The 23380-nt window shown below is 37.8% G+C and overlaps 1 protein-coding gene across 1 annotated transcript in view; it reads left to right on the top strand.

Moving 5' to 3' along the window:
- Positions 1 to 23380, top strand: part of MED13 (mediator complex subunit 13) — a 95209-nt gene that overhangs the window by 50545 nt on the left and 21284 nt on the right. The window contains exons 12-17 of the mRNA XM_049858734.1: positions 122 to 243; positions 1970 to 2060; positions 2188 to 2402; positions 2676 to 2872; positions 3626 to 4542; positions 21416 to 21583. Coding sequence (XP_049714691.1) covers positions 122 to 243; positions 1970 to 2060; positions 2188 to 2402; positions 2676 to 2872; positions 3626 to 4542; positions 21416 to 21583 — 1710 coding nt within the window. The remainder of the gene's footprint in view (positions 1 to 121; positions 244 to 1969; positions 2061 to 2187; positions 2403 to 2675; positions 2873 to 3625; positions 4543 to 21415; positions 21584 to 23380) is intronic.

The following is a 23380-nucleotide window of genomic DNA, read 5'->3' as shown; positions in this document are numbered from 1 at the left end:
GTACATTTCTTATTAATAAATCTTTCTTATAACCTTAAGGTTACATATCTAGTTTTAACTAACAGAATAATGTTTATTGGGTCAGTAGTTGAGTTTTTGTTTTTCTGATTGACATATGTAGATGCTCCACGCCCTACTAGTCATGCCCGTCCTCCGTCAACCAGTTTGATTTATGATTCAGACCTGGCTGTCTCTTATACTGACCTCGATAATCTCTTCAATTCTGATGAAGATGAGTTAACAGTGAGTATTCCATTAATCTTTAGGACTATAATTTGTTTTATATAAGTTTTTCATTTTTCAAAAGTTATCTGTGATTTGGATACTAGTGTTTTAGCCCTGTATAAGAGTAATGCCTAGAAACAAGAGCTATAAAATATTTAAAGTAAAATTCCATTAATTATTAGATTTCTGCCTTTTTTCTTTTTTTTTAACCTCGTATTTGAGCATTCTTGACATAGTATCTATAAACTTTGAGGTGATTTATTTTTCCTTTTTTTGGGTGCTTGAAGGACAGATATGATTAAGCTTAATTTGAGCTCTGCCATGTGTTCTTTTTCTGCAGTCCTCAGGAAGCAGAATTCTTTTCCTATTCTCTGGTCCTCTAGTTTGAAAAATGACCCTGGGAATGACTCATTTAGAGAATATATAAGTAATTAAAATTATGTGTCTTGTCAATTTATTAAGGAATACCACTTCATTTGCTTGACATCACAGCTATTATTATAAGACAGATACATATTTATAACAATGAAAGAAGAAGAAAAAGTAATATTTAATCTTTAACACCCATTTGCAGAGAAAGGTGAAGATAAAAGAAATTAAAGCTTAAAATGAAATTCCCTAGAATGTCAAGTCTCTGGCAAATTAATGAATTGGGTGCTGCATTATCATAAAAGGGAATTCGTTTTTCATCTACTTAAAGGTAGCTTGAAAACTTCTATGGTACATTTGGTATTTCTTGTCCTATATAATACATGCTTTTAATCCTCTCAGCATATACATATCAAATACACATATATACATACAAAGGCATGTGGGTATATATATATGTAGACATTTGGTTTTTTTCAGTTAAGTGATATAAGGCAGGTATGTCTATATACAAACTTTTACTCTATACCCCATAATATGGTATATTTTAGGGTACTGTTTACTAGGCAGATATATCCATGAATGCTTCGGTACATTTTTACTTTCTGTCGGCCTACTGTTCATGTATCAGTTGTGGCCCCTCAAAGGTGAAAAGTTGTAGTCAGAGCTCAGACTACATATTTATCACAAAGCTGCTAACAGGAGACATAGAGCCAATGTTGTCAGCTCCAAAAACATTGATGACAGATTGGAAATGCTCAGCTTGTTGGTTCAATGTATTTAAACTTATTTTTAGTTAGGGATCCTGTTGCTATGTCATACTGGATATTTCTGAAGTTTGCTTTAGTTTTACATTTTGTAATGATTTTGCAAGGGTAAGGAAATTAAAACAAGGTAAAAGTGCAAACAAGAACTCAGGTGGATGATTAATGTCTTCTACTAGGGGACAAATGCTTTACAAGTACCTTCTTTTACTAAGAATCAATTTCGTTGTTAGTTTCAAACCCTTCTTACTGCAGGTTCTCTTATTTTTTATTTTAATAGGTTTTAACTTGTAGGTTATTCTTCTGTGTGTTTTGAAAGTATTGATCATTTTCTTTAGAGGGACTTTTCCCTCTATTAATTTGAAGGATTGTCTGGAGTCTTATCAAATAAATATTCATAGAAGCTAATTTGGGGTCAGTAGTTGCCTAAGATGTGCTTTATGTCTTTAAAGTGTATCTAGTATCTTCTTGGTTCTAGCACAGATTCAAAATGTTACTTTTTTGATGAATGAGCTTTACTTTTAAGTTAAATCTAAATGATGACTGTTTTGAGAGTGTATCGGATGTAAAATTTCAGATAAAAATGTATGTGTGTGTATTTTTTTCAATAGCCTGGATCTAAAAAATCAGTGAATGGATCAGATGATAAATCCAGCTGCAAGGAATCAAAGGCAGGAAATCTGGACCCATTATCTTGCATAAGTAAGCTTCCCAAATCTGTATTCCAGACGTTTATATTCTCAATAAAGTGTCTCCCGGCCATTACTTAAACACGGATTCAACCCTTTTTTTTAGTCTTTTGTTAAAATATGTGTTTTCTTAAATACAGGCACTGCAGATCTTCATAAGATGTATCCTACACCACCATCATTAGAACAGCATATTATGGGATTTTCTCCAATGAATATGAATAATAAAGAATATGGTAGTATGGATACAACACCTGGAGGAACTGTTCTAGAAGGAAATCATTCCAATATAGGAGCACAGTTCAAAATTGAGGTTGATGAGGGATTCTGTAGCCCAAAACCTTCTGAAATTAAGGTAAATATTTTATTTTTCTAGACAAATCATTCACTTTTTATAGAATTAATTATCTCTCTTCAGAAATACTTTCATAGTGATTGTAGTTTTGTAGTTAACAAATTCAAGTACTGAATTGTGATGGTGACACTATTAAGTATGTGTTTAAGAAACGAATAGAGAGTAGTATTCTCACAGTTTTATTATTTTGTTTAAAGTGGGAAAAACGGGCCAGCGTCAACTCCCCCCATCCCCAAAGATAACATGCTGAAAACCATGGTCTTTATATTATAGGATTTTTCTTATGTCTATAAGCCTGAAAATTGTCAAGTTTTAGTGGGATGTTCCATGTTCGCACCTCTAAAAACTCTACCAAGCCAATGCCTGCCTCCTATCAAATTACCAGAAGAGTGTGTTTACCGTCAGAGTTGGACTGTTGGAAAATTGGAATTGCTTCATTCAGGGCCTGCAATGCCATTCATCAAAGAGGGGTATGATTTATTTGTTTATAGAAGTACTTGGTATGCTGAAAGAAGGATATTGATTCTTGAAAATTCTAAAAGTTATTTTCTAGTTAATAGATGATAATAGTAATAGTTGGATATGGGTAAACTATTGGAAAACTTAAGACCGTTATGCTTTATTTGTCTTCAGAAGCACATTTTCTTTTAGTCTGAAGTCACAATCTCTCATAATTGGTAGCATCTTAAAATTGCCATGGTCCATCTCTTAAATCTGGATGTGTTTTATAATCAGTGGCATCTGAGAACTGATGAAATACTGTATTTGTAGTATAAGAAATTTACAGATAGTAAGTGTAGATATCCATGTGTGAGTAAGTATACAGATTTTCTTTATTATTTTGGAACTAGTTGATCCGTTCTTGATCTTCAGCACTGACTTAGGGTGGATATGAATTGGAGCCCTGGTGGTGCGGTAGTTAAGCGGTTGGGTGCTAACCAGAAGGTTGACAGTTCTAATTCACCACCTGCTTCTTGGAAACCCTATGCAACAGCTCTACTCTGTTCCATAGGATCACTATGAGTTGGAATCGACTTGATGTCAGCGGGTTATGTTAACCAGTAAATTAAGGCTTAATTGTAGTTATAATTTTTTGTACTAATTCTTCCTTCATAATTTTCAATGGTATTGAAAAACATTTGGGACATTTTTAGTTGTATTTCACATTACTAATGTGTTCATTTATATATGTGTTTGATTTTCTTTTACTCTGGTGACGCTAGTGATGGAAGTACTATGGATCAAGAATATGGCCCTGCTTATACACCTCAAACTCATGCTTCTTTTGGGATGCCTCCTAGCAGTGCACCTCCTAGTAATGGTGGAGCAGGGATTCTTCCTTCTCCATCCACCCCTAGGTTTCCGACTCCAAGGACTCCAAGGACTCCTCGGACTCCTCGTGGAGCTGGTGGACCTGCTAGTGCTCAAGGTTCAGTCAAATATGAAAATTCAGACTTGTATTCACCAGCTTCTACCCCATCCACATGCAGACCCCTTAATTCTGTTGAACCTGCAACTGTCCCTTCCATCCCTGAAGCACACAGTCTTTATGTAAACCTCATCCTTTCAGAATCAGTTATGAATTTGTTTAAAGACTGTAACTTTGATAGTTGCTGTATCTGTGTCTGCAATACGAATATCAAGGGTGCCGATGTTGGAGTTTACATTCCAGATCCAACTCAGGAAGCCCAGTATAGGTGTACCTGTGGCTTCAGTGCTGTCATGAACAGAAAATTTGGAAACAATTCGGGATTATTTCTTGAAGATGAACTGGATATCATAGGACGCAACACAGAATGTGGCAAAGAAGCAGAAAAACGTTTTGAAGCTCTCAGGGCTACCTCTGCTGAACATGTTAATGGAGGACTAAAGGAATCTGAAAAATTGCCTGATGAGTTGATACTATTGTTACAAGATCAGTGCACTAATTTATTTTCACCCTTCGGAGCAGCAGACCAAGATCCTTTTCCCAAAATTGGTGTAATTAGCAATTGGGTACGAGTTGAAGAGCGGGACTGTTGCAATGACTGCTACCTTGCATTAGAACATGGGCGTCAGTTCATGGATAATATGTCAGGAGGAAAAGTTGATGAAGCACTTGTGAAAAGTTCATGCTTACATCCCTGGTCCAAAAGAAATAGTAAGTATGCTAATAAAATAACTTTTTTGTTTGTCTGTTTTCCTCTAGTTGTATGATTTTATTTGTTCTCTTTTGTAGGAAAAAATATTAAAGGCAATTCCCTATGTGCCTAATAAAGACAAACTTGGACTTAAAAGCTGACATTTTTTAAAGGGAGAATTTCCCAGTAGTTTAGTTTAATTTCACCAATTAAAATATGGTTATTATAGGTCTAATTAGGCACTTATGGAGAAGTATAGAAGACACTCTTGTTAAGTGCTAGAAAATTGCTAGGTGTCTGCTTATTCAGCATTCTTTTACTCATTAAATACTTATTGAGCACCTAGTCAGGCACTGTTTTAGGTGCAACATTGAACAAAGCAGATATATTCCCTGCTTTTTTTTTTTTTTTTTTTTAGCTTATAATCTAGTGGGGGAAGACAGACCATAAACAAACACAAAGGTGATTGTATAATACCAGGTAGTGAACAAGCACTTTGAAGAAAAACAAAGAATAACAGAGTGGAAAAAGACAAAAGTGCCATTTTAGAGATAAGGTCAGAGAAGGTGTTACTGAGGAGGTAATAACATTTGAGCAAAGACCTAGGTAAAAGTGGGGAAATGTTAGCTATGTGACTAAGGGGAGAATTTTTCAGACAATGCAAAATACGAAAATCCTGAGGGAGTAGTGTGCTTGATATGTTTGAGAAACAGCAAGGAGGCTAATGTGGCTGGATTGCATTAGATAATGGGGAGACTGGTAGGAGATGAAGTCTAAGAGGTGGTCAAGCACCAAAATCATGTAGGGCCCTAACGACTGTGTAAGGGCTTTGTAGTTTATTTAAAGTGTAATGGGTAGCTGTTGGGTGGTTTCAAACAGGGAACTAAACATAATCCTTTTTCTATTTAGTTTTTAAAAGATCACTTTGGTTATTATACAAAGAATAGCCTGTGGGGTAGGTGGTAGTGTCAAATTCTAGTGGGATGTAGAAGCAGATAGATGAGTTAGGAGGCATTTTTGCTAGACCAAGTGAAAGATGGTAGCTTAGACAAGTTTGGAAGTGATGGAGATGTGAGTAGTACATTGCTGGTATATTTGAGAAATATAACTTTTAAGGTTTGTTCATACATATAAGAAAAGATGAGGCATCAGGAATAGCTTGAGCAATTGGATGAATGAGGGTACTAATTACACAGGAGGCAAACATTGGGGGAGAGGAGGTCAGATACACATTTGGAAAATACACATTTTAAATTCAGAGGAATGGGTGTGGCTGGAGATAAAAAAACATTTTTTTTTTGAGCTATCAGTATTAAAAACTATGGAACCGTCCCTATTAAAATGCAAGTTCTATGTAAGGGCAAGGGTCTTTGTCTGTTTTGGTTGTTGACATAGCCTACCTAGAGAGTGGCTGTAGAGAAAGTCCAAGGATGAAGCTAACATTTAGAGATGGAGAAGAAGAGAAAGATCCAAGAAAGGAAACTGAGAAGGAAGGACCATTTGAGATAGGAGGAAAACCAAGAAGATATGGTGTCCTGGGAGCAGAGAATAGGAAATGTTTGAAGGAGAGAGTGATCAGCTCTGTCAAATGCTGTGATAGATCAAGGTGAAATCTGAGATAAAAACATTGGATTTGGCCATATGGAGGTTAGTGGTGACCTTGACAAATAGTTTCAACCAACCTGATGAGAATGGAATGAGATGAAAAGCAAACTTAGACAATTCTTTCAAAGAATTTTGCTATAAATAGAAGCAGAGACAGTGGGTGGTAGGGTTGAAAGAGGTTTTTATTCTTGTTTTCATGTATGTGTGTTTAACTTTTTTTAAGGTTGGTTCTATTATGACAACTGGACACTGGGAGTGATCATGTAGAGAGGGCATATTGATGCAGGAGAGAAGTTAAAATTGTAGGAACAAAGTCCCTGAATAAGTGAGAGGTGATGGAATTCAGCATACAAATAGAGGGATAGGTAGAACTTTAGGTAGGAGCATGTCCATCGTAACAGGAAGGAAAGGCTGGCTTATGGGTACAGATGAAGGAAACGTGGTAGGTTTGCTGAAGAGGGAAAGTGAAACGTTTCCTCTGATTGTTTTTGTAGCTGAGGATGAGGTGAGGAATTGTGAAGAAACTGAAAAGTCAATTGACTAGGATAGTAATTTTCAAAGCCTGGTTCCCCAGATTAGCAGCATCAAGCATCACGTCAGAACTTGATAGAAATGCAAGTTTTAACGCCCTACCCTAGACCTTCTGGCGGTGGGACTCAGCTCTGCTACTTACTAGCAATATGATCTTGGACAAATTGTTTAGCATCTCAGTTTCTTCATCGGTAATAATGAAGTAAAAATAATATTTACCTTTGTGAGGTTGTAAAGATCTGATGATTTAATCCATATTAAGTGCTTGGCACACAGTACGTACTGAATTAATGCAAGCTGCAGTCATCATCATTAAAATCATCAATTAGATATTTTCTTTCAGGCACAGCTAACCTGTCTTTAAAAAAATTGTGTCAATAGGTCACTGATTAACTTTCCTAACTTTTGGTTACAAACTAAATTATACAGAAAGTTAAACTCTTTTCAAGATGTGGTTCTTAGTAAGAAAATCTGTGTTCTTAGGTGGTATGTGCTATATAGTAACTTACATTTGGTCCTTGTGTCATTTGTCAATTCAGTTTTGGACATATTTAAAACAATGTGCTTATTCTGGGAGATATGAAGATATCCCACCTTTAAATTGCTTACAGAATACTAGAAGAACTAAAACTCTAATGCAAGATTGAAAGACGTAAGAATAACCCAAATACCTATCTATAGGAGAGGAGATAAGTAATTATGGTATAGTACACATAGAATTTATATAAACTCTGAAAATGAATAAAGTGACATATAACAAATTTAATCTTTGTAATAGTATTAAGGAGAGAGAAAGGGAACAAGTCCCAGAAGATTACATATAGGAAGATACCTTTTCATAAAGTTCCAAAAGACACAAACAAAACTAAATGTGTTGTTTGTTGTTAGGTGCCATCAAGTCGATTCCGACTCATAGCAACCCTATGTACAACAGAACGAAACACTGGCCAGTCCTGCACCATCCTCATGATCATTGTTACGCCTGAGTCCGTTGTTGGCGGGTACTGTGTCAGTCCATCTTGTTGATGATCTTCCTCTTTTTCACTGACCCTCTACTTTTCCAAGCATGATGTCCTTCTCCAGGAACTGATCCCTGCTGATAACATGTCCAAAGTACATGAGATGAAGTCTCACCATTCTCGCTTTTAAGGGAGCATTCTGGCTTTATTTCTTCTGAGATAGATTTGTTTGTTCTTTTGGCAGTCCATGGTATATTCGATATTCTTCACCAACACCATAATTCAAAGGTGTCAATTCTTTTTCAGTCTTCCTTATTCATTGCCCAACTTTGGCATGCATATGAGACGATTGAAAACACCATGGCTTGGGTCAGGTGCACCTTAGTCCCAAAGTGTTAAAAAATCTTTGCTTTTTAACACCTCGAAGAGGTCTTTTGCAGCAGATTTGCCCCCACGCAATGTGTCTTTTGATTTCTTGACTGCTGCTTCTGTGGGTGTTGATGGTGGATCCAAGTAAAATGAAGTCCATGACAACTTCTGTATTACCTCTGTTTTTCACGATGTTGCTTATTGGTCCAGTTGTGAGGATCTTTATTTTCTTTATATTGAGGTATAATCCGTTCTGAAGGCTGTAGTCTTTGATCTTCTTCAGCAAGTGCTTCCAAGTCCTCTTCACTTTCAGCAAGCGAAGTTGTATCATCTGCATAACACAAGTTGTTAATGAGCCTTCCTCTAGCATATTGTTTTAAAAAAAAAAAATTTTTTTTTTTTTTTGGTATTGTTTACAAAAAAGGTGCACTAAAATTCAGGATATTGGTTAATTGTTGAAAGTCAAGGGGTAGGATAGGTAGAAGCATGTAAGAAGATTGTTTTTGGTAGTGTTCTAGTTCTTGGGCAGTGGGTCACCTTGGCTGGGCCATGATTCTCAGTGGTTTGGCAGTTACGATGTAGTTTGGCAGTCATATGATGTCGCAGTCACTTCCATGATGAGATTTGATATAATGTCATCACCTTCATGATGGGATCTGCTCTGAGTAGCCAGTCAGTTGAAAGGGGATTTCCTTGGGCGTGTGGAGTTCATCGAATATAAGTAGATATTCTGGCAAGGCTTGGGGGCTTTTGCTTGCTCTGGATCCTGCAGCTGGCTTCTGTTTGTCTGATCTCCCATTCTTGAGACAAGCTAGCAGCTTATCTGTGATCTTGCCTGCTGATCTTGGGATTTGCTGGTCTTCTCAGCCTTTGAACAAGAGCTGTGTTCTCTGACCTTCCGATCTTGGGTTCGCCAGCCCCTGCAGCTACATGAATCAGAAGAAGCCTCTATCCGGACCCATGGACTTGGGATGTTCTAACCTCTACAACTGCATGAGCTGTTTCCTTGATAAAATTCTCTCTATATATTAATTTATACACTTTACTGGTTTTGCTTCTCTAGAGAACCCAGCCTAAGACAAGCAGTGAGATTATCACAGTTGTTCATTATATTATTATTATTAAAGGAAGTATGTAAAATAAATTAAGAGGGCAAGGCATGAAAACCAATGATTCAAATCTTTTGTTCATGACATAGTGTCATCATTAGTTGAATTCATTATACTCAAGGCCCAAAAGAAAAAAGTGTGAATAAATGCTCTATGTTCAGAAACGGACACAATTATTTTTAGCCATAGGTGGTAGTCAAGAACTTGGCTGTAGAGTCAGAGACTGCTTGGGCTTGCAGCCTGCCTCCACCACTATATACTAACTATAACCTTGGGCACATTAATCTCTCTGTGCTTCAGTTTCTTAAAATTAGGTCAGTTAATAGTATTTATGTCATAAGGCTTTAAGAGGATCAAATGAATTAATACATATAAAACAGAAAGGCAATGTCTGGCACATAGTAAGAATGCGAATGTTAGCAGTAGTAATCATAATAACAGCAGCAGTAGCATTAGTGGTATTCTTTATTATTGTTACTTTTTTTATTGTGCTTTAGGTGAAAGTTATAGACTCAAGTTAGTTTCTCATACAAAAATTTACGTACACATTGTTATGTGACCCTGGTTGCTATCCCTAAAATGTGGCAGCACGCTCCCCATTTCCATCCCGGATTTTCTGTATCTATTCAACCAGCTCCAGTTCCCTTCTGCGTTTTCATCTCACCTCCGGACAGGAGTTCCCCATTTAGTTTCATGTATCTACTTGAACTAAGAAGCACATGCTTCCTGAGTATCATTTCATGTCTTATAGTCCAATCTAATCTTTCAGGAATGGTTTTAGTTCTGAGTTAACAGAGAGTCCAGGGGCCAAGTTTGGGGGTTCCTCTAGTCTCAGGCTGTCAGGTGTGGTCTTTTTACATGAATTTCAGCTCTGCACCCCATTTTTCTCCTGCTCCTTCAGGGACTCTCTGTTGTGTTCCCTGTCAGGGAGGTCATTGGTGGTAGCCGGGCACCATCTAGTTCTTCTGGTCTCAGGCTGATGAGAGTCTCAGGTTTATTTTGCTTTTGGCCCTTTCTTCTTTTTTGGATGTGTGCATTTATTTATTTTTTTTTTCTTATTGATCTCTGAGCACTGCTTTTCCTGTGTCTCAAAGGTTCTGGTAGGATGTGTTTTTATTCTCATTTGATTCTGTGAATTTCTTTATTCTGTCCTTAATTTCTTGTACAACCCAGTAGTTTTCGAGCAAGGCGTTTTTCAGTTTCCAGGTATTTGATTTTTTCTCCTTTTTCTTTTATTGATCTCTACTTTTATGGCTTTGTGGTCAGAAAAGATGCTTTGTAATATTTCGATGGTTTGAATTCTGTTAAGACTTGCTTTGTGGCCTAGTATGTGGTCTGTTCTGGAGAATGTTCCATGTACACTGGAAAAGAAAGTACCCTTGGCTGCTGTTGGGTGGAGTGTTCTGTATATGTCTGTGAGATCAAGTTGGTTGATTGTGGCATTTAGATTTTCCGTGTCGTTATTGAGCTTCTTTCTGGATATTCTGTCTTTCACCGAAAGTGGTGTGTTGAAGTCTCCTACTATTATAGTGGAGCTATCTCTTCAATGCTGTTAAAGTTTGTTTTATGTATTTTGGAGCACTGTTGTTGGGTGCACAAATATTTATTATGGTTATGTCCTCCTAGCGTGTTGACCCTTTAATCGTTACGTAGTGTACTTCCTTATCCTCTGTGTGGTGGGTTTTGCTTTAAAGTTATATCTTACCAGAGATTAATGTTGGCACTCCTACGCTTTTTTGATTGCTGTTTGCTTAGTATATTTTTTTCCATCATTTGAGTTTTAGTTTGTTTGCGTCTTTGAGCCTAAGATGTGTCTCCTGTAGGCAGCATATAGAGGGATCGTGTTTTTTAACCCATTCTCCCATTCTCTGTCTCTTTATTGATGCATTTAGTCCATTTACATTCAGCATAATTATTGATAGTGTGAGTTTAGTGCTGTCATTTTGATGTGTTTTTTCCGTGTGTGTGTTGTTGACAGTTTCCTTTTCCATTTAATTTTCTGTGCTGTTGTTTTTATGTATTTTCATCTTTTTCGTTGTTGATTTTGTATTTACTTAGTCTTTATGTTTTTCTTGTTTTTTATTTTGACGTGTAGGACTGTTAGTTTCCTTTGTGGTTACCTTAATATTTATCTCTGATTTTCTAAGTTCAAACCAATCTTTTATTTTTTGATACTGCCTTGACTTTCTCTCCATATGAAAGATGTATGACTACATTATTTAGTCCCTCTGTTTTGTTTTAACATTGCCATCTTTTACATATTGACATTTCTGTTTCCCTATTTTCAGTGTTTTAGCTTTGATTTATTTGTGTGACTTCCCTGTTTGGGTTGATAACAGGTTGTGCTGTGCTGTATTCTAGTCTTGGGTTGTTACTGGATGTTACTGATTTTATAACCAGAGGACTCCCTTTAGTATTTCTTGTAATTTTGGTTTGGTTTTTACAAATTCCCTTAACCTCCGCTTGTCTGAAAATGCTCTAATTTCACTGTCATATTTGAGAGACAGTTTTGCTGGATATACAATTCTTGGCTGGCAGTTTTTTCCTTCAAGGCTTTCTATATGTTGTCTCATTGCCTTCTTTCCTGCGTGGTTTCTGCTGAGTAGTCTGAGCTTAGTGTTATTTACTCTCCTTTGTAGGTGACTTTTTGTTTATCCCTAGCCACTCTTAGAATTCTCTTTATCTTTGGTTTTGGAAAGTTTGATTATATGTCTTGGTGACTTTCTTTTGGGATCTACCTGTGTGGGGTTCAATAAGCTTCTTGAATAGATTTTCTCATGTTTCACAATATCAGGGAGGTTTTCTGCCAACAAATCTTGAAAAATTCCCTCTATTTTCTGTTACCTCTCCTGGTCCTCCAGTTACTTGAAGGTTATTCCTCTTGATAGAGTCCTACATAATTCTTAGGGTTTCTTCATTAAAAAAAATTTTTTTAATCTGATTTTTCCCCAGATAAGTTGGTGTCAAGTGCTTTATCTTCAATCTCAGTAATTCTGACTTCTGTTGCCTCAGTTTTCCTCCTATGACTTTCTATTGAGTTGCCTAATTCTGTAATCTTGTTAATCTTTATGATTTCTATTTGCTGTCTCTCTGTGGATTCTTGTAGCCTGTTAAATTTGTTATTATGCTCTTGTGTAACCTTCTAAAGTTCCTTTATTGCTTTGTCTTATTCCTTGGCTTAGTCTGTGGTTTGCCTGATCTCCTTCCTTATCTCTTGAAGAGCTCTGTGTATTATTAATCTTTTGTAGTCTACAGCTGGTAATTCCAAAAAGTTCTCTTCCTCTGGGAGGTTTCTTGGTTCTTTGTTCTGGTCACTTGCTGAAGCCATCATGATCTGCCTCTTCATGTGATTTGACATTGACTGTTGTCTCCAACCATCAATAAGTTATTATATTTATTTATTTTGTTTACTTGCTGTGTCCTAGCTTCTTGTTTTGTTTTGCTGTGCCCAAATAGGCTGATCTTGTGAGCTGCTTTGATTATTGACGTCTTTGAAACTCTCACGTCCTGTCATCAGGTGGTTAGAGCTGTTACTAGGTATGTTAGCCTGGGAGTCTGTTTACTTTTCTTGTGTGGATTCAGCTTAGGTGTCCAGGTCATCATTCACCGAGTGTGTGGTGCAGGCTCTTACTTACAGTCCTAGACAGGCAGAGGTGATTGGAGTAGGCACAGGTATCTGGCTGTAGTAGGGGATCATGTGCTGAACCATGAAGGAGGCTGACGGCTGCCCCTGAGTGTTTGGGTAGAAGGTGTGTCCCTGTTCCCTAGAGCACGTAGCTGGGTGGGTTTTGCAGCTGGACTATGGGTATCCAATGCTGTTTGCTGTAAGGACTGAGAGACACCACTTATTCTTGGACCTTTGTCATGGGTGGCTAGGTGGAGTGGGTGGAGCCACCAGTCCTCAGGCCCCTGATGTGGATAGGTGCTTACTAGGCAGGATGGTGTCAGATGCCACGAGTCTGCCACTCCTCCTTATAGCTGTTGCAGTTGAAAATAGGCTTCAGGTATATACCTTGTTGTACTATGCTAATGAGGGCCTATGCTGTTGAAATGGGCTCACACAGGCTATGCAGGGGTGAAAGGCATTCAGAGTCCGTGGACCCCTTATGCCTGTTCCTAAGGAAAGGGGCTGTGCCTATCCTGAGATCCCAGCTTAGGGGAGCTTGCTGATTATTTTTTCTTGTTTGTTAATTTGTTCCCTCTCCAAAGCTGGGAGAATGGCTCAGAGCATGTGATGGATCCTACTTCCTGCCTGGGGGGCACAGCATTTGCTGAACCTGGACCAGTACCCAGAGCAGAGTGAAGGGGGGGCAGGTAAATGGGAGAGAGGTACTTCCCAAAGAGGGGAAGGGTTTTTTTGATCCACACATTAGGTTAGATGCTGGTACTTATCTCTCGCTGATTCAGAGCTGCTGCTTCCTGGTTTTGGAGGCTCGAGGAGACTCTCTTGCTCAGTTTCTCCCGAAGTAGAAAATGCATCCCAAGCTTTACTGCTTGCCTCAGTTAGTCTGTGCCGCCCAATGCAGCCTGCTGGGTACTGGCCAGGTCAGGTCTTGCAGATTCTTGTTGCTTCTGAACTCTTTCTCCCTCCCCCTGCTGTTCAGTCCAACTCCTCAACTTTGTCTTTGATGTTCAGGGCTCCTAAATTGTCATATATAATGAATTCACTTTTTTGGGGAGTCTTTGCTGTAAGAGGGACCACAGGAAGCCTCTGACTACTCTGCCATCTTGGCCCCGCCTCCTTCTTGCTTTTAAGAACCAAATTATGTGCCAGGTAATAGAAAATATTGGGCCTTACTGGGTGCACATTTTTTTTGTAAAAGTAAACATTGATGTAAAAAGAAAGCTCTGCAGCCATAAAGATGACTTAGGAATTTAATTCTAAGAAATGGTTCTAATAAAAAATTTTAATTGCTGTATTGATTATAAAAGTAAATAATGGTATAAAACCTAAATGTGCACTATTAGGATACTGCATTTTTACGCAAATAACACACTTGTTATATTTTTTTTATCGCACCCTCCTCCCCCAGATGTTTTCATAATCACACTATGCTAATTTTTTGGCATGTTGCTGTAAACAAATTAGCACACTTACAAATATACTTGGTGGGGGTCATGGTTGGCAAAAAAAGTATAACATGGGTGTTATTTGAGGAAAAATTCGGTGCTTTCATTATAGCTACATCTTGCACCAAGCTCTGACATTAGGCTTTTGCCCTGATAGTTTCATCTTCCTGGGCACTCCTCCCAGAGATATTTGCATGCGTAGCTCTGTTGTTTCCTTTAAATCTTTGTCAGATGTCATCTTGTCAGTGATGACTAATTGACCACCCTATACAAAATTGCAAACCTCTGTACATTCTCCATCCTGCTTTTTTATTTTTTTCATAGTGTTTGTTTATTACCTTATAATATACTATATAATTTACTGATTAATTATTGTCTCTCTCCCCATTAAAATGTAAGTTCTATATTAGGACAAGGGTTTTTGTCCAGTTTGTTTGGTGACATGTTCCAAGCACATAGAACAGTGCCTCATGTATAGCAGGTGTTCAAGATGTTGAAATGTTTGTTTGAAAGAATTTGAACACCTGTATAATTTGTATATTTAAATAACAGTGTTTATTCAAAATAGAAAATGCTTTGTTCTGATCAGTAAATAATATATACTCGCTGATAAGAAAAGTAAGAATCTAGACAGTACACGAAAAGTAGAAGTAAAAATTAACCATATTTCTGCCCATTCCCATCATCATACAAACCCATGATCACCCTTTTTTTAATAGCGTTTTTGAGATATATAATTCACTCATTTAAAGTGTATAATTGAATAGTTTTCGGTATATTCAGAGTTGTGCAATCATTACAATAATGAAATTTAGAACATTTTCATCAACCCAGAAAAGAAACTCCCATACCCATCTGCTTTTACTCTCCATTTTCCTCCAACTCTCCCAGCTCTGGGTGGCTGCTAGTCTATGTTTTCTATAGATCCGCCTGGAGCCCTGGTGGCACAGTAGTTAAGAGCTCAGCTGCTAACCAAAAGGCTGGCAGTTCGAATCCACCAGCCGCTCACAGTTCTGTTCTGTCCTGTTGGGTCACTATGAGTCAGAATTAACTTGGCGGCAACAGGGTTGTTTTTTTATAGATTTGCCTATTTGGGGTATTTCATATAAACTGAATCATAGAAATGTGAACTTTTATGACTGCCTTCTTTCACTTAGCATAATGGTTTCAGGGGTCATAACCAGGTTGTAGCATATATTAGCATTTCATTCCTTTTTTATTGCTGAATAATATTCCATTGTATGGATGTACCACATTTTGTTCATCCATTCATCAGCCGATGAACATTTGGGTTGTTTCCACTTTTTGGCTATTACAAATAATGCTGCTATGAATATTTTTGTAGAAGTTTTTATAGAGACATATGTTTTCGTTTTGGGGGGGTAGACTTGCTGGGTCATGTGGTAACTTCTCTTTTAACCTTTTGAGAAACTGCCAGGCTATATTCAGCAGCTCTACCCTTTTATATTCCCATCAGCAGTGTGAACCATTCCATTTTCTCTACATCCTCCCCAACACTTGTCCTTACACGTCTTTTTGATTATTGCCATCCTAGTGGGTGTGAAGTGTTACCTCACTGTAGTTTAGATTCGCATTTTCCTGATGTCTCATGATGTTGAGCTGCATTTTGTGTGCTTATTATCGCTTTAGGAATCTCTGGGTAGTGCATCTGGTTAAGTGCTTGACTGCTAGCTGAAAGGGATTCCTTGGAAGACAGGCTTGGAGATCTGCTTCTGAGAGATCACAGCCTTGAAAACCCTATGGAGCACAGTTCTACTCTGACACACATGGGGTCACCATGAGTCGGAATTGACTCGATGGCAACTTACAACAACAACAGTGTTGTTCCTTTGTTTACTTTCTTTGGAGAAATGTCTTTTCACATCCTTTGCCCATATTTAATTGGGAGATGTCAAAAAAATTTTTTACTATTGAGTTGTAAGAGTTCTTTATACATTTTGGATAGAATTCCCTAATATGATTTGCAGATATTTTCTTCATTCTGTAGGTTGCCTTTTCACTTTTGATGAAGTCCAATTTATTTGCTTTTTTTGTTGTTGTTGCTTGTGTTTTTGGTGTCTTATATAAAAGGGTTTTCTGTCAGTGGAAGCTTGCGTGTTGCTGTTACGCTGAGCAGGTTTCAGCAGAGCTTCTACACTAAGAGTCTGGGAAGAAAGAAAGGTCTGGTGATCTACTTCTGAAAATCAGTCAATGAAAACCCTGTGTTTTCTTTTAAGAGTTTTATAGTTTTAGCTTTTACATCTAGGTCTTTGATCCATTCTGAGTTATTTTTTGTGTACAGGTAGTCCCACAATGGGGTTCTGTTCTGACGACTCCATGGTAAATTGGTACTGACATAAGCCTAATACCTTTTTTTTTTAAAGACCCTGTTATACAGCAGTGTTTCGAACAGTAAATCATAACATTGAACATCTGTGAATGAACATCTGAGAATGATAACATCAGCAAATTATGCGCTGACATATTGAATATAGTACATATTACTAAATGATAAGATGTACCAAAAAAAAAAAGATGGTTGTAAGTGCAGTTTGTTGTAGCTCGAATATATTGTGAGTCAGGGGCTACTGTAGTGTAAGAAAGGGCCCCAACTTCATTCTTCTGCATGTGCATAATCAGTTGTCCTAGCATCATTTGTTGAAAAGATTATTCTTCTCCATTGAATTTTCTTGGTACCTTTGTCAAGAATCAATTGAGCATAAACATGAAGGTTTATTTGTGGACTCTCAGTTTGTTGATCCATGTGTCTGTCCCTCATGATCACTCTTAAAAATTATTTTATATCCTTTTTAACTATTGCTTTTCAACCAGATGTCAGCTTAAATAGATTTTTATTTTTCTCCCGTAGCGTATATTTTACCTCATGTCAGTCTTCACCTGCAAGATTTTAAGGTTCCTGAAGAGGTGAATAGGAATTTATTCGCCACCATCTTCCCAGCAAGGAGCCTGGTGGCACAGTAGTTAAGTGCTCATTTGCTAACAGAAAGGTCGGTGGTTCGAACCCACCAGCTGCTATGCAGGAGAAGGATGTAGCAGTCTGCTTCCGTAAAGATTACAGCCTTGGAAACCCTATGGGGCAGTTCTATTCTGTCATGTAGGGTTGCTATGAGTCGAAATGAACTTGATGGTAACGGGTTTGGTTTCGGTATTTCCAGCAGCTAGAATAGTTCCTGGTTCATAGTAGATTTTTTATTTTTATATATATTTATATGTTAGTATGTATATATGTATACACACACGTAATTTGTTTTAATGAAAGAAGGTATCTAAAAGAATCACTCTTGATTAAAATAAAAATATAAATTCCTGAGCCCTACCCAGATCAGAATTTATGAGGGTAGGGCTCTGCATGTGTTTTGAAAAAGCTCCCCGTGGGATTATGATAAGCAGCCTTAGCTAGTGACTGCTTTTCTAGACTTTGTTTTATGTTTATATTCATGTATGAATACAAATAGTTCTATTTGTGTAAATTAAAGTACATTCCATAGATCCAGCTTTCCATTTACCGGTATATTAGTCATTAGTCCATGTCAGCTAGCTGTACTGTAACTTTTAGTGACTATACTATTCTATTATGTATATAATAGTTTGTTTTTTATTGTGGTGAAAATACACGTACTAAAACATTCGCCAGCCCAGCTTCCACATTAGCAATTCAGTGATATTTATTACATTCTACATGTGCCACCATTATTGCTATCCTTTTCCAAAATATTCCACCGCCATTAACATAAACTCAAACAAAAACTTGCACTTTCCTTCTCTCTTCCATCCCCGGTAACCATTAATAATCTTTGGTTTCTGAGTATTCGCATATTTCATACAATATCTGTCTTTTTGTGACTTATTTCATTCAGTGTAATGTTTTCAAGGTTCATCCATATGGTGGCATGCATCAGAACTCTGTTTCTTTTTATGGCTACGTAATACTCTGTTTTGTTTATCCATTCATCTGTTTATGGACATTGTTATTGTTTCCACCTTTTGGCTATAGTGAAAAATGCTGTAATGAACTTTGGTGTACAGGTTTCTGTTTGCATTCCTGCCTTCACTTCTTCTGGGTATATACCTAGGATTATGATTGCTGCGTCATATGATAATCCTACATTCAACTTTTTGAAGAACCGCCAAACTGCTTTCCAAAGTGGCTGTACCATTTTGCATTCCCACCAGCAGTGGATGAAGGTTCCAGTTTCTCTACAACCTTGTCAGCATTGGTTGTTATCTCTCTCTGTTTTTTTTTAATCATTGCCATTCTAATGGGGGTGAGGTGATATTTCATTGTGGCTTTGATTTGCATCTCCCCAATGACTAATGGCACAGGGGAAAGATGTGGCAGTCTGCTTCCATAAAGACTTATGGCCTCGGAAACCCTATGGGGCAGTTCTGTACTGTAGGATCACTGTGAGTCAGAATCGACTTGACGGCAGTGGGATAAAATGGCTAATGGATGGCAAGACTTCATCTCATGTACTTTGGGCATGTTATTGGGAGGGACCAGTCCTTGGAGGACATCGTTCTTGGTAAAATAGACGGTCATCGGAAAAGAGAAAGACCCTCAATGAGATGGATTGACAGCAGTGGCTGCAACAATGGACTCAAACATAGCAACGATTGTGAGGATGGCCCAGGCCTGTTCAGTGTTTTGTTCTGTTGTACATGGGATCCCTATGAGTCAGAACAAACTCGATGGGCACCTAACAGTAACAACATGGGTAATGATGTTGAGCATCGTTTCATGTGGTGTTGGCTGTTTGAATATTCTCTTTGGGGAACTATCTCTTCAAGTCTGTTGCCTATTTTTTGATTGGGTTGTTTGCCTTTTTGTTTTTAAGTGGTAGAAACTTTATGTATATTTTTTGATATGAGTCTCTTGATAGATGGTTTCTGAAAATTTGCTGAACCTTGTCTTTTCAGTTTTTGGATACATCCTTTGATGTACAAAAGTATTTGATTTTTATGAGGCCCCATTTATTTTGTCTTTTGCTGCTGGAATTTTTGTTATCTATGGTTAAACAGGTCCCACAGTCTCACCCATACTTTTTCTCTAATAATTTTGTGGTTTCAGTTTTCACATTTAGGTCCTTGATCCATTTGAAAATGGTTTTTGTGTATGGTTTGAGGCTTGGATCCTGATTGATTCTTCTGCATGTAGAAATCCAGTTTTTCCAGCACCATTATTTAAAGAGAGTAAACCAGCTGACTGTAGACATACGAAATTATTTCTGGGCTTTCATTTCTGTTCCATTGTTCTCAATGTCTATTATTATACCAGTATCAGGCTGTAAAAATTGTGGCCAAGCGTCAGACCTCCTTGCCTAACTTTACAAGGTGAAGAGAGAATCAAGATTGATCATCAGCATAAGCCCAAGGCTGATGATTCCTATGAGGTAGAGGTCAGGCTTACCTCCTGTCTCCAACCTTTTTATCAGTTCTGGCACCAGCTGTCCAGCCCATGGCACTCTCTCCTTCACTGTTAGGTTTTGTAATTTGTTGCAGTGACCACACAGAACTCACAGACTATACACACAGTTATAAGGTTTATTAGGGAAGTAACAGGGTATAGCTCGGGGTCAGGATTAATAGGCTGCAACTTGGGATCAGAATGAGGAAGCATGTAGGCAAAGTCTCCCTTCTTCAGAGCAGGACAGCTGTCTCATCTCCTCTCAGCCATGCAGAGTTCCTCTTTGCTTCCTAGGGACAGACTCCTCTCAGTCCGTTCAAGACAGGCTCCTCTCAGGACAGGCCTCCTCCTTGGCCCTTGGCCTGGCCTCTTCCTTGATCAGGCAACTGTTACAAAGCTCTTGAGCTCTGCCAGTAAGTGGCCAGAGGTACCCCACTTCATCAGCAAGCCTCTTGCCTGAAGTCACTGAGCTCTCTTGCTCTGTGGGTCAGCACACCCACTGTAGCCGCCTTGTTTGGTGGGCCAGGAAACCCACTGCCCTGTCTCGTATCGGTCTCCTGGCTCTGCCGCTGCCATTTCTCTGCCACTGTATTCTGCTATGCTTGCCGCCACTCCTCAGCATCTCTGGTGTTACAGCTTTCCCTGTCTCCTGCGTCTAGGAGGTTCTCAGCACAGGGATCCCAGGTCCCAAGGACATGATCTGCCCCTAGCTCTTCTTCTTGGTGGTGGTAGTAAGGTCCCTCTATTTTTGCTTCTGGGATTGTCTCCCTTTCAGCCTAGCAGGATGAGAAAACTGACCAATTCCCTTGTTAGGGTTTCATGCACCTTATTTGCATTTTTAGCAGTGCTGTCCAATTCCATTGGTGGGGCACAAGCACCTTATCTGCATAGTCCTACCCAGTGGGAGTCATAGAGACTATGGCTCGAAGGACCATATTAAGTAATTCACTGTACCACACAGGCTATCTTGATTACTGTAGCATGATAGTTTACTTAAGCATAATAGTTACTAAGCAGTGTATTTGAAAGTAAATTACTTCTAGTTCTCTAGAAGTAATTTAAAGCCAGAAATTATTAGCAAAGGTAATAATGAATTAAGATTGAATGATACAACAGTATACTCAAACAGGTTTAACGGTACAACTGAACCATATTAGGGAACAGATTAGTTATCATTTAGTGGTTTCTTTAGCCATTTGATATTTAAGAGCAGTATCTTTCACACTCATTTGGGTAGTTGGTCAGACATGCAGGTCATGATAATTTGATAATCTATAAATTAGGTTTATAAAATATGGATAACATAATATTTTTCAAGTTTGAACAAGTTGACGTGTTTAATGTGCAGATTCTATATTTCATAAAATTAAACTTTAATCATTATGACCAGGCTTATCTGACAGTTTTACCGTAGCGGCGGTGATTAAGGAACATAATTTATACCTGATTTCAATGCAAGCAGAGTTCTTTCTGGTAAAATACCTATAAGCACTAAAAAAAAAAAAAAAACAAAAGCAAATGCAACAAGAGAGAAATTTATTTGATTAATTTATAATTGGGGTAATCAGCTAATAATGAATATTTTTGTGAAGTCGAGTTGGAATGACTTTTTTATTATGTGTCTTTTTGCTTGTAAGTGTCTAGAAAAAACCACTTCTACAGATCATTTTATATAGAACTATATACAGTTCTCTGCACAAGCAGATGCTTAATCTTCTTGATGATGAAGAGCTGAAGTTCCCTAGGTGTATTTCGTAGCTCTCTTAAAATTTTGTTTCTTTTTCTTGGCAATAGCAATTCTTACTCACTTTTTTTATTTTAATAGTTGTAGATGTGAGTATGCAATGCTCACAGGATATACTTCGAATGCTCCTATCTCTTCAGCCAGTTCTTCAGGATGCTATTCAGAAAAAAAGAACAGTAAGGCCTTGGGGGGTTCAGGGTCCTCTCACTTGGCAACAATTTCACAAAATTGCTGGCCGAGGCTCTTATGGTAAGTAAATTAATAATAGTGTGATATGTCTCATTTTTTATTAGTTCTCATATTTCTGTGCTTAGCCAAATATCCACATGAAAAAAAAACCATTGCCGTCAAGTGGATTCTGACTCATAGCGACCCTATGGGGCAGAGTAGAACTGCCCCATAGAGTTTCCAAGGAGCGCCTGGTGGATTCAAACTGCTGACCTCTTGGTTAGCAACTGTAGCACTTAACCACTACGCCACGAGGGACCCTATAGGCCAGAGTAAAACTGCCCCATAGGGTTTCCAAGGAGTGGCTGGTGAAGTTGAACTGCAGATCTTTTGGTTAGCAACTGTAACTGGTAACCACTGCATCAACAAATCTTCAAAATATCCAGGTTGGGCTTCCTTAAATATTTTTGTGGCTTATTCTTGACTTAAAGCCAGTATCGTCAACCCTACTTCGAAAAGAGCCGCTTCACTTAGATTTGTTTTTACATATTGGTCTCTCACGTAAGATTTTATATGAAGAAAGGGTTCTGCTGCCTATATTTCTAAAAGGCTGAAAACCACTTTAGTTGTAAATGATTATCTTACAAAATTGGATGGAAAATGGGGGAATAAGAGAGGGTAATACTAGTGATAAAAGGCCCCAGGGTCTCCATTAAAAAGCAATTTAGACAAAGATAAAAATGTGCTGTTTGTGACAGACTTAGCAAATGAATAGTGTCTGTATGGTACACAGTGGATTTATGGTCAACTGTGATAGAGTCCCTGGTTGGTGCAACCGATTAATACGCTCAGGCACTATCTGGAAGGTTGGAGGTTCAAGTCCACCCAGAGGCACCTTGGAAGAAAGGCCTGGTGGACTACTTCTGAAAAATCAGCCATTGAAAACTTTATGGAGCACAGTTCTGCTCTGACATACATGGGGTCACCATGAGTTGGAACTGACTCAGCGACAACTGGTGTTGGTGGTGATGGAAAAGAGTATTCAGAGTGCTTAATATTTGTTGAAGATTATCTCCGAGAGGTGGCGTTTAATGAATCTTTTAAAATATATTTGAAAGAGTTCTTAACATTGAAATGTGACTTCTGTGCATAAGTTCAGAATGCATTATGTACAGAAGTAGGAGACTTAAATATGTTTTCTTTTTTTCTCCCTTAATTTATGGCTAAATAATTTAAATTTCTTTCTCTCACACACACACACAACTCTGACTTGGTAGAAAATGCACATTATGATAATGTTTTCTTAATTTAAATGTTTATATTCTTTTTAAAACCAAAATAGTAGCATACTATATATACTTCTATTTTGGTTTTTATTTATTTATTTATCCAAGAAAATCTAATTAATTCATAAACAATAACATCACAACAACTAGTTTAAGAAGGCCACACAAACTTTTGCTCAGCCCCAAACTTGACATCTTCTCAGTACAATAAGAATACCCTCTTCAATGGTGATTCTGAAGCAAGGAAGCTATTAATGATGGAGGAGAGGTTTAACTGGTGCTTATACATTTTATACTGTCACTATCAATTATAGTTTTATGCTAAATGAACTTGGTCATGAGAGCCAATTTTCCATTTCTTCAGTTTGAACTTGTTGATTATGCTGAACTCTTCTGTACTTTACTGAGTTTGGAGATCATTTAGATCAGTACATAGCTATCTTTTTTTTTAATGGCTGATACATTCCATTATTTTTTACATATGATAATTTCACCAGTCCCCTGTTTATGGATATATAGGTTGTTTACATCATTATTATTATAACCATTTTTCAATAATGTAAACATTCCTAGGTTAAAGCATAAGTGTGTA

Source organism: Elephas maximus, chromosome 19, assembly GCF_024166365.1.
Source record: "Elephas maximus indicus isolate mEleMax1 chromosome 19, mEleMax1 primary haplotype, whole genome shotgun sequence".
Lineage (NCBI taxonomy): Eukaryota > Metazoa > Chordata > Mammalia > Proboscidea > Elephantidae > Elephas > Elephas maximus.
Note: the sequence above shows the minus strand (reverse complement) of the source record. Positions and strands in the feature narration are given on the sequence as shown.